This window comes from Talpa occidentalis, unplaced genomic scaffold, assembly GCF_014898055.3.
Source record: "Talpa occidentalis isolate TD23 unplaced genomic scaffold, MPIMG_talOcc4v2.1 talOcc4.8, whole genome shotgun sequence".
NCBI classification, from domain to species: Eukaryota; Metazoa; Chordata; class Mammalia; order Eulipotyphla; family Talpidae; genus Talpa; species Talpa occidentalis.
Window position 1 is genome coordinate 23,394,940 of NW_023605194.1, and position 12,683 is coordinate 23,407,622.

The following is a 12,683-nucleotide window of genomic DNA, read 5'->3' on the forward strand; positions in this document are numbered from 1 at the left end:
GAGTATGAGGCACCGTGTGCTGGAGAGTTATATGCAGCTTTAAAATCTGTTTGGCTGAGTTATACCTGGATACCTGAACTGAGTTTTTAAGTTGACATTCATCAAGGATGTGCTACCAGCACGTCAAAATAAAAGCAAAACAGAAAAATACAAGTCACTGTTAGGTTTAAGAATAGCATCAAAGTACCTGAATTGAGTGAGAATAGTGTGTAAACTGTCCCTGAGGGTTTTTAAACAGTGTGTACAAGTTGGATTCCTAAGAACATTAGTTTTATTTGACAGCATGGACTGATAAAATACCAATGTCTGACAGTTTAAAGTGGAGGTTATACAGAATTATATTCAAACACTCCAAATGTAGTTTATACATTTCTTCTCAAAGCAGCAATAAGCTGCTGTAAAGTATACATCCCATCAGAACAAGCAAGAAATGGGAGTCAGATAAAGGTTTCTATCTTAGTCTGGTTTTCTGACAGCACAGCATATCAATATCCAATGATTCTATCTTTCCTAGATCAGAATGTAACTAATTTCGACTAGCAATATAGGATTAGACTTTTAATCAAACACTTTGCTATTACATACTAAAATTTCATAAACTTACTAATGCTGGTATACTAACCTAGTTAATTATCCCCCCTCATTTTAGAAATATACCCTTCCACAACTTAAAAACATTAAGATCCATTTTCAGTCCTCTGATGTAAAAAGCATGTCAGTGAATTAATATTAAAAATTTACACAGTAAAAAGGCTTGAATTTCAGCCAAAGACTCTAAATACTGCTCATTCCCTGAAGACTTAAAGGGAGAGAGAATCCCTACCCATTTTCCTAGTGATTTATTTTTCTAAAATGGTCTGACATAATTTTCCATTCTGGGGAATTTTCCCCTCACCTTCTTTCAAATTCCAAATTCTTAAGCCTGAAATGCTTAATGAAATGGGGAAAATGAGGCAATCACTTGGAACCGCTTCAAAGTACAAAATGCTATTGTCTCTTTTTTAAATAAGATTTATATAAATGCAATCTGACCCCGTATTATGTTGTTTTATATTTTTAAATAATCACTGTAAAACTTACAGTACCTAAGACTCTGAAGATAAATTAAGACTTTAGTGTTGTAACAGAAAAAGTGCTGAATTATCCCTTTCTAGTACTTTAAACATTTCAGACAAGTGCTTTCCTAGTGATAGTAAGTTTACTATATACCCTTCCACCAAGCAGGAAAAAAAAAAGTTACCTGGATGAAAGAAAAGATGTTTAGGAGTGTAGCACCTGGTATTTACCAAATAATAGATGTTATTTCACTAATTCCGAGGGGGTAAAAATATTCTAGAATGAATTCTATTTGGCTATTGAATGTGTTAAAAATCCCTGCTCTACTGTGTCAGTGTCCTGTGTTTAACCCCCCACCCCCCTCCCCTGGTCCCCTTACACACTATCCACTGAGAATCTAATCTCTAAAGAGATTATTTTAAAATTTATGTTTTCAGGACATACCTGAGAAAGGGTGCAATTATGCAGAACAAGGAACCCAAGACTGCACTAATACTGGTTATAGTTTCATAAATTCTTTCCCAAGACAAATCTAAAAAGTCTAAGAGGTATGGATCTTCAAATATTTCTTACTGCTTTAGATTTATTTGGTATGTGTGTAGGGTCATTTCCAGTGTTGAAAAGATCATCTTGAACCTGTTCTATTACAGTTCAAGATGGGGTAAAGAGTTCATTTCCATATTCAAACAATAAAGATTAAATATTATGATTAAAATATTTGCTACATCCAATATATCTATGATTAACTAAAAGTGCTTGCTTTTCAACTTTTACTGATTCAGCTCTAAATGAACTGGAAACCTTAAAATTACCCCCCCCCAATAGTTGCAGAATTAACTTCTGTTTTACCATTTGTCAAACAACCTTAATTAACCTTGATTCTCATTTTCAAACAATCAAAAAACTTTTCTGATTATCAAATGAAGATGGCCCAATGTTACCATACATATTATCTATCCTGTGACTCACTTTTAGTATTATAGGACAGAATCTTCAGTTTTTTCCTAAAGTTTACAAACTTTTCCTTCCTACTTCCCAATCCTCCCTCCCCCAAATCTCCTTCTTAACACTCAGGGCACACAGCTACAGTGTTAGCTACAGGGCTAATGTCTGCTGCTTTAAAAGGCAACTGCGAGTTAATTTGGGAATAAGAGACAAGAGTACATGCAAAGAATTTCTACTGTTTTTCTTTCAGTAACCATGTTCACAAACAGTCTCAAGGACAGAATGAATCCAAAACTTGAACTAAGAATTTGGAGGGTTACATTACTTGTTTCACAACTATACTTTTTTCCTTTTTCAAGAATTTGAAAGCAATTAGATTTTTAAACAATATCTATAGTTTAACAGTCTCCTAATTATTGTAGGTTAAGTCTTTAATAACACTGGATGACCTAGTATCAATGAAGACCTAATTATAATGAAAAGGTTGCCAGGAAAACAACCTGTGATCTCTTCGGGAAGGTCAAATTTAACCTGTTACTTCCAATGTCTCCTATAAGTAGAGCAATTCAGTCTATTATCATATTCTATCACCAATGACAGCAACCTGAATATACAGAAAAGGTGGTTCATATGGGAAAAACCCGACATTTAGTTAAAGAAAAGAATAATTATAAAAGCTGTAAGTACATGGTTTCAAAATATCAGGTAGGATAATAACTGTTAAAAGAAAATAACACCAAACTGTAACATAATTGCAGTAAATGCTCAAACTAGTATCAGGTTCTGACACTGGGTTGACTCAATAATTTGTTTTATAAAAATAACAAACTGAATCCAAGCTTCATTATTATGGGTCAATGAAATGTGAGAGAATCACAAAGGCTAAGAATCAGGCCTTGCACCATGTGCTTACTTGGGGAAGGGGGAGAAGACACAGCTCACTAGCAACACACAGGTTGCTGTGTACTGCCTAATGACAGAAGGTAGTTATGATATGGGCCTCTGCAGGTAGTCAGTTTTTGTCTAATTTAGAGTTCTCTCCAGAAAATTGGGACTAAACTTTTCATTGTGCCTTACTGTTTTACTATCTGATCCTACATAGCTCATGTTATATCTCAGGTAAAATGTTGGGGAATGGAAATGCCAATTGGTTGAGGTAATGGTTTTATATAAGATAACCAGAGTTCTAAAAGCACTTCAATATTGTAAAGTAAAAGTGTACCAAATAAAGCTAATACACACTTCACACTTGTTGAGCTTGCTCACCAGAACTGAACAGTAATTAACTTCACATAAGGACCCCTATTATCACACAAAGCCTTACTCATATTCATGATCTGCTGCAGCAAAGGTTTATCAAGCAACATCTAAACTTCAGAATAACAACAAACTCAATATTAAAAAGTATTATACACAAATATAAATTATTTTTCCTGAAAGAGACACCTTGTCCTTCATGGTACTTGGGGACCAGAAAAAAAGGTATAGCTCATCACAGACACAGTTCAGTCACCTGGAAGCCTACTGAACAAAGATATATAATACATTACTGTCAAACTTGATGACTGTGTTGTCTCAGAAGAGAAAGTTAATAACAAAAATACCAACTAGATCTCCTTCCACAGAATTTTTGATTTTATAGTGCTATATTTTTCCTACTCTATAATATCATTGTTTTCTCATTAAAAAAATCAACATTAGTTTGTGTAATATCATATAATTTGAATAATGTCATCATCTGCCTAATAGAAACTTTGAGAAGAAAGGACTTAGTGATGAAGACAGTTATGAATTATACTTTCCCATATCATAAAAATGGTCAACTGTTGTTTGGGCCATGCAAAACTCTGATTAACAGAAATTAAGCATGCGAACAGACTGATCTCTTACACATTTATGAGGACATCCCCAAACAAGAGTATCTACACTGAAAAAGTGCCAATACAGAATAGTGGCAAATGGAGAGAAATCAAATATTAAGGGATCACTGCGGCACCAAGACTGACAGTCAGTCATGTGATGAGCCACCTCCGAGAAATACATGGTATAATGGAACTCTGAACACAAAATTTAACATTAAAAGTGCACCTGAATATTACAAACTAACTTTACAAAACCTACAATAAGGTAAAATATATATCTTTTGAAATATTCAGCAGCTTTCTGTTTTTTTTTTAAGGTTTTTTTTTTTTTTTTTTGAGAGGCTCATGAAATTTTAAAGGGACCACTATCTAATTTCAACCATGCTTCACAAAACAATAATGGCTATTTTATATTGCAGTTACCAATGTAATGCAATTAGTGCTTTAAAATAATCTACACTCAAAAAAGGAAGAGAAAGAAAGAGCGAGCGAGAGACCGACCGACCTTTGGAGGAAATATGCTTATTCAAAAGCTTCTTGGAAAAGAAAATTTACCTGAATATCAAGTCATGACTGATCTCAAGTGTAATGTTTAAAAGCTTCACAGACATGAAATTACAATCTTCAGGTCTCAGGACTTTTAATCTGAGAAAGTTTAGAGTTTGGTTTGTTTTTTAAATTCACTTTCTAACCAAAACAAATAATAAGTACTCAAATTTTCACTATTTACAACTCTCAGCCTACAATCTGAAATGACACAATACAAGTTCTCTTATTTAAACTGCAGCATTAAAGGGTAGGCACACCATTCTTCTGCTGCTCGATTGTCATCCACTGAAACACACATAGAAAATATTTATGTTAGTAAAATGATCACTCCATGTACACTACAATGACAAAATTTACATAACTCAACTCATACATCACTTTATAGACTACCACAAAGGATTAAACCTCTCTGAACAGTAAAACTCTACAAAGGTCGAACTTTTAGGGCCAGATTTTTAAATGGGCCTTTAATGATGCCTTTCTGAGAGGGAATAAAAGCAAGCACAAATTAATTGCTCCAAGGACCTTTTTGCAGCAATCCTGGGCTACTGAATACCCCAAACATCATACAAAAAGGCACCACAGCTGCAATTAATTGTGTATGACAAATTGAGCATGGAACAAAGGAGGTGTTCCTTCACAAGCTTAGCCTTTTGCTTTCAGCAAACTTTCTACAACTTCCTTAACTGCAGATGAAAACCACATATTTCATAAAGTATTTTTATTGCAACTTCCAGCTAGGCTAGAAAATATTGCAGAGTCATATACTGCTTTAAACCCAACTGATTATTTTGTTGAGAAGACTAGAAAATTAAGAGGAAACAGGCTCAGTCGCCCACCGATTAAACTGATACACAGAATAACCAAACCAAAAGAGGAACCCAAGCCCAATCTATGTCAAAATGAGCAGTGCGTCTATTTTAATAACAGCAATGGTGTGCCTAACCTTTGAACACATAAGTTGCTGAGGGAAAACTATTCTTTAACTAACTGCTCGAAAGTTTCCAGGCAAGAATTTATTCTGTGGGAATATCTGGACCCACTTCTTACACAGTAGCCATCTGAAACCATCAACCTCAATTTAGCTAATACTCCAAGTTTCATTTTATTTTCAACAAAAGCTCCAGTGATTTTTTTGTTGTGATTTTGGTTGAGCATTTAGAAGGGCCTGACCACCTTTCTCAGCAGATTTGAATACAGGGTGTATGTGGTATGTATAGACTATGTTTATGCACAAAATGATAATTTAATTTGGTCACAATGCAAAATTAATGTCATGGGCTTTGTTAGTAGTTATTCTTGGAAAATTTATAGAAAATAAACTCTAAATTTGATTACTGTAATTTTAAAAGCCAATCTCAAAGGAAAGCTTAAATGTTCTTCATGGAGTGCTTTTACAAACATGATCTGAAAGGTCCTGAACTGTGTGCTAAACAACCATGAAAATCAGCTAAATATCAGAAAAAGTTAAAAAGGGGTTATTATTTAGGATGCCAAAAGAAGAAAAAATTGCAAAGCAACAAATGAACACCCAAAAGCAACCCCTCCCCACTTTGTATTAGTATCTGGATTAGTTAAAAACAAACTCCAGTGAGCTTGACTACTCATATTTTGTCAGAAGTGAAATTTGACCTAAATCACAGTAGGTTGTCTTGGGGTGCTGTTTTTTTCTTTCAACACAAACATAAATCCTTCATTAATGTGGGGTATCTGGGCAAGCTATCAAGGCTGTAAAATCTAGAAACCACTTTTGTAGTATTATACATATTTCTTCCATTCCCCAATAAAACAGATCTTGAATCTAGTTTAAATTAGTTGCCGCAGTGACATACAGTCATTAGTTAGCACATGATTAAATCTGTAACAAAAAATTAAAGAATACAAAGAAACTTAGTTTGCTAAAATGAGGCATCCTCTACTGCTTTATGTAATGTACCCTGACTGCTCCTGAGTAAGAAGGGAGCTCGTCCTCCATGAGATAAGGCTATATCCTCACTTGTTGGTGAGACCAAATTCTACCCTTAGAAAATCCCAAATAAAATTACAGCAAAGGTAGTGTTACAAAGTAATTAACTCAAGCATTTCTGAAGGTAGTGTGTGTGCACATTTCCACCTCCTTTCTCTCTGGGTGAGCACTAAACAGATTGCTAATTTGTGAAGTAAATTTAAAAGAAGATAATCACAGAATGTGAATTGACCCACATAATTATTTATCATCGAATAATCAATTTTCTTAAATTCAAAGGTTCATTGTTTTTAAGAGACTTTCCTTTAGTTTAATCCTTCAATTAGTTGAATTGTAGGAAAAAAATATGAAAAGCTTTATAAAGCGGTTTTCCAATTTGAAATGATAAAGCTCCCAGTATGAGGTGATTTCTAAAAGGGGGCTTTTCTCCTTTTTAATTTTTTTAAATAAAAGTAAATATAACTTAAGGGAAAAAAAAAACAAAAAACAAAGAAAGAAAAGCATGCAGGCTCTACAGGCAAGGAGTCCACTTCCATGTATCTGTTCTTTGTGAGGTAACTCAATTCTCTTTTGTAGAGAAACATGCAAAAGGCCAAACATATCCCGAGCCATACTGCACAAGAAAAATTTAAAATATGCAACATTCAGAATGCACCTTTCACCACTGTACACACAAGTCAATGCAAAATCTGCAAAGAAACAAGTGTCACAGCAAATGAAGTTAGGTGCAAGCAATGACAGCTGAACAATGCAGTAGTGCTCACCCAGTTTGTACAGTAATTGGCACTCTACAGTATTCCTATTCATTTTTTGATTCATTTGCACTTTGTGCTGCCTCTCCCTGGGGATCTAATTCAATCTTTACAGAAACATCTGGCCCCTCCGACCTCATTAATTTCATCTTTTTCTTTGGAGGGTTTTTCAAAGTGCCCAGCCTCTCCTTTACTTTGTACTCCAGTGTACTGTGGGGAATCCCATAAATACTCTGAGCTTTGGAAACACTCATTTTTCCACTCATAACCACTGAGATTGCTTCCTCCAGTATCTCACTGTTGTACTGTCTGTAACGCCCTCTTTTCTTCCGAGGCTGCTTGGAGCCAGGGTCTCCTTCTTGATCCGATGTGGGATATGGCTGTCCAGAGGTAGACTGCTCAGCATCTGAGCCCCAAGAATCGGGTCCAGCATCTAACATGCTTTTTCTATTTTGTTTTGGAAGAATAGCCCTTAATTTTTTACTAAGCGCGCTCTCCGTTTGTGAACCCATTACCAAAGAGCTATAGCTGTACTGATCACCAGTGCGAGACTCCCAAGAAAGATCCATTCCTCGAACTTGTGGTATCTTTAAATCTACAGGAGATGAATGGCTCGCATCCTTTTTTCCATCTTGTTTTGCTTGAAGTGGCATTTTTGGAAAGGCAGAGTTTTCTGCAAGAAAAGGAAGGTCACTGATGTTGCTGAGTGCACCATTTCCCCTGAACTTCATTCGGCTGAGGTTGAACTCATAATGTGGTTTTGCCCAAGAGGCTTCCCTGGATAATATTAAGTGTTGTCCATGATTCTGTAATCCAGATGGTCCAAGGCTGGCAGCTGTGGACAATTGGTTTCTGCTCAGTAGTTCTTCACTAATCTGCAGGGATCGAGCCAATGGAACTTTGAGTGATGTGGAGTGTCCAAAACCTTCCCTGGTTCCATCCTGTAAGCTTCTTGGAGGTACCCCATCACCACTCCGAAGTCCGTCTGGGCGGTACTGGCTGGGTCTCCCAGGTCGCCTAATTGGATGGAAGGAAACTGATGTGAGCAGGACTTGCACAGGTAGGGAGGGATGGGTGAGGGGACCACTCCTTTATTAGAAGGCCTTGCTTGGGTAACATCACTTTGTGTTATTTATTTATTTTTCTCTAAAATTAAAAAAAAAAGTGGCTCAGCAGTTAGTTTTAAAACTTGTTCACAAAAAAAAAAAAAGGAAAAAAGAAAAAAAAAAGAAAAAAAAAACAGGAGCTTTTTGGGCAAAGAAAAATTAAACCTGTCAGCTGCTGGTCTCTGGTTGGGTTCACAAATTTTCGGAGAAAAAGTTTCGCGCAACTGTCTGAAGATAGCACCTTAATTATTATTTACAAAGAAATCATCAAGTCTCCATAGATCTACACAGAATTGTGATACCAATGTGACGTTACCACTAAACAAGTACAGTAATAAAAGAGTAAGCCAAATTATTTATTTTAGTCAACATTTTCAACACTCATGACAACCAGCTATAAAACTGGAACCATTTACATTGGTGGAACCCATAGATAAGTGCTCATTTAGTCCACAAACAAGCTGATGTTTATTATCAAAAACAAAACAACTCCAAATAACATTTCTTACTCTGCTTGGGGGGAAAAATGGCTGCAAGTTCCAAGGAGGAAAAGCCCCAAACTAAAGCAACCAAAATAGCTATCACATTATAACTTACCATATACTTAATTTTAAAACACTATCAGATGAGTATATACAGATGTGTACCACTGATTCTCCATTTGCAATAACCCAAGCTTTTAAGAAATTACCTTTTATATTCCCCCAAAACTTTGTTCCTTAAGTTCTACTCAAATTATTGACAGAGGTATATAAGCAGTTTTGTAGTTTTCTTTAGTTAGAAATAAACTTTTCTTCTTAAAATATCGAATGTCAAATTTGAAATGTGTAAGTGAATAGCTTTCAAATGTGTTTAAAAAGTCAACTATTTACACAAAATTAATTCATATGGTTTTCATTTTTATGAAGAAAAGATTATCAATGACAAAACTGGTAACTGGTAAAGCATGCCTAAGGGGAATAAATTACATTGACTAGGTACAAAAGTAGAATTTTGCAAAAATAATGATAAACCAGCTACATTTCCCAAAATTCTACAGGGATGCTGTGCTGTTATCAGTAAATAACATAATAAGGATAGCAATGAATATCCAACTAAGAGATGGGCAGTACTGACGGTGCTTTGGTCTTCCAGAATACAATACCACATAAAAAACTTTCCAATCAGAGGGATAAACACAGCAACTTCAACCATATGAGACATGGACCTGATGGCCAAGTTTAAAGTGAATCTTAAGCAAGTGTTTCATTTATGCAAACCATGTTTTAGTATTCTCCAGTTGTGTCTTTATACAACTCAAGTTTTTTGAATATATAAATGGAATGCAATGATTTAGTACATTAATGACTTTAATATAAACTACAATGAAAAGAAAAACTTAAGGAAAAAAGATTAGTAAACAATGCAAAAATGGTTGTTATTTTTAAACTTGAAATAAGGAAGAGAGAAAAAGAAAAATGATGAAATTTTAGAGAAAATAAAGGGAACATTTCAGAAGTCAGTAAAGGAATCCTTCAATTTGAAGGTAACTGAGTAAGTTGAAAAAGGTTAGCTTATTCAATATGTACTTATTTCTCCCATGTTGATATTCTCTAAAGTTAAATAAATTTAAAAACTAAGCTATCAAATTAATCTTTCATATCTAGATGAAGTCAATTTTTAGTCACAACACAATTTTATGGAAATTCTTTCCCAATATGGCAGCTAAATATTTTCATTAATGACTTTTCTAAATGGTTACTATGTATACACAGATGGAGAATTAGACAATTCTTACACTGTGGAATTAAGTGATGAGAAACTTTCGTGTTCTAAGAGTTATCAAAACTGAGGATGGAATAGCGCCTTGACAGTATAAGTTGGTTAACCATCACAAACTACAACCAGTCTTAATTACTTAAAAAAAAAAAAAGAAACAACATACAATCACATTTTCTGAACTGCCACACAATTAAAATTGCAGTTCAAATCAACAAACAAAGCAAATAGAAAAAAAAAACAAAAAAAAAACAAACCAAACACCATTCCCCCAAAACACACACACACACACACACACAGGAGTTCAATTTTCATTCAACAACTTTAGAACACATAATACTGCCTTTACATCTGCACTCTGAAATTATTTTGGCTGCGTTTTACACTTCCACACTCTCAACAACAAAAAGTCCAAAGATATTCTTGCGTCTTCCTAATTATTTGTTGTCTATACTAAATTGATCTATACTAGCCAATTCTATATCTCACATATTGTTTTTACCTGACTGATGGACTAAAAGTCATCTTAGAAAAGCTCACCTTTAAGAGTGTTATTCTGAAGGATTTTTAAAACATGTAAGGGAGACTGGATTTGCTCTTGATAACTGTTCTCTAGAAAGCTTTGGAAGGCTACAAATGTTTTCCCTTACCCGTTCCCTTGAGTACTGGAGCAGCCTGGAGAATGGCTCAGGGAAGTGCTGCCAGCACATGGACTTTTCTTAGTGGAAAGATCAAGTACACCGTCTGTAGAGACACAAAGAAACACTTGAGGATATGAAAAAGTAGGAGTTAAGTGTGAATCAAATAGGCTAAAAACGACAAAACAGTAGACCTAGCCAACTAAGTAGATACACTGGTCATATACTTGAAATATGAAATCAATTCATTAATAAAAATCAGGATTTTTCCCCCTCCTGAAGCAATGCAAAATTGGCAAAGTTTATTGTATCTAGTCTCTACAAAGGTTAAATATTTTATTAATAGGGCAAAAGGCATATCACAAAGATGTTAAGATGAAGTAAGATATTAGAAACAGCTGTCTAGATAGTATGGGGGTCTTGCAATAAGAATTGTTAGACTTCATTTTCTAAATTTACCTAAAGTGTGAGTTTTTAAGGCCACAATGGCATACAAACCACAAAACCATATCCGTAAAGAGCTAAGTCTACACAAAACACTAAAAGCACATAAAAGTTGGATTTAGATACAAGTGTTTTCTTAAATAGTAAGTTTATGAATGAATTACAAACATATACTATATGAGACAGTCCATAAGATGAATTGGTTTTTAACTCTGTAATTTGTAAGGCTCCTAAATACTCTTTTAGACTCATTTGCAAAAAACAAAAAACAACAAATGAAAAAACTGTGTATTTGGATATAATCTTTTAGAATCATCTACAGAGATACAAAGGTCACTTTGTGAAATTTATGAAGGCAAGGTTTTTTATTCACAAGCAATTCTAAATTGGTGGACAAAGTTTAAGAAAGAAGAATTAAATAGTCTTGATACTGAGGAGAATTTAGAGGTTTTACTGTGGTTTACTGAAGTTAGATCAAATCACAAATTCATATCAGAACAGGCTTTCCCCCCTTTGACATATGCCACTGATTTTCAGTTGGCCAGCAGAAAAGATCTACTATGTACTTAATGTTAAAAACTACCTTAGTATGGAACCTACTTCTGACTTATGTCTGACATTATAATGTCCTATATTGGGCTGTTAAAGGAAAGCCCACACTCTCACAGAGTAAATGCTGTCATTTAGACTTACTAATTATTTCTAAAACATAAAATTGTAATCTTATAGAACCAAGCAAGTATCTTATTAGACATCTAACCCACTTGGATATCTAACAAGCAAATGCACTGTTTAACATATTTCCAACCAAAGATAATATTAAAGACATGAAAATTAATTTAAATAGACAACATACTTTAAATAATGAAAATCACTATGATTTAAGCTGAAAATTCAGTAAAATTCATTAAAAATGTTCCATTTGAAGTCTGTAATTCAAATTTCTTTTGATAAAGTGTATGTTGTCAAACATAAGCTCTGAGACAACAATAACTAAAAGAAGTTAAATTAGACTAAGTGGAATTTTTGTATGTTAATCTCTATTACTAATACTATAAATACAGTTTCTATGCTATTATTCTCCTATTGCAAACCCAAAGCTTTTAATAAAATAATTAGAGTAGAAAGATTTTTAACAAAAGTCACCAATCCTCAATAAAAGAGTAAACAATCCTTAATAGACCAGTAAGAAGTAACCAAAGATGCACTGATCAATGTGAACTAGGTAGTCTCCTTTTTGATAATTTCTTAGAACTTAGAAATTTTGCTTGCTGTTCATTATACAGAAACAGAAAAAAACCTCAAAGGAAAACTTCAGAAACTATATTCTTTAATAAGCAACTAAAGCCAGTCCATTATGTAAATTCTTTATAAATTACTTATAATAAATCAAAGAAAGTCCTTTCATAAATCTAAGAATTATATTTTGTAAAATAAAGTTATTTCTCACCAGTAAGTCCACACATCTCATAACCATTCTGCAAAATTCTCATGAGATTTCTATGTCAATAAAATTTCAGACATCACCAATTTATAGTGTACAAACAACAATAGAGTTGCAATGTTCAATTCATCTTTGTTAAAATAAAAGATAAAATGAGATCACA

General features: G+C 34.0%; 1 protein-coding gene across 5 annotated transcripts in view; it reads right to left on the minus strand.

Moving 5' to 3' along the window:
- LCOR (ligand dependent nuclear receptor corepressor) overlaps positions 1 to 12,683 on the minus strand; it is a 121,988-nt gene that overhangs the window by 29,453 nt on the left and 79,852 nt on the right. For 4 of the 5 annotated variants that reach the window (XM_054690305.1, XM_054690308.1, XM_054690306.1 and 1 more), the window contains exon 6: positions 10,645 to 10,738. In XM_054690305.1, the coding sequence (XP_054546280.1) occupies positions 10,645 to 10,738 (94 nt within the window). Of the gene's footprint in view, positions 1 to 1,426; positions 8,148 to 10,644; positions 10,739 to 12,683 lie in introns of those variants that run through there. The other variant, XM_037495871.2, reaches the window with a different exon arrangement.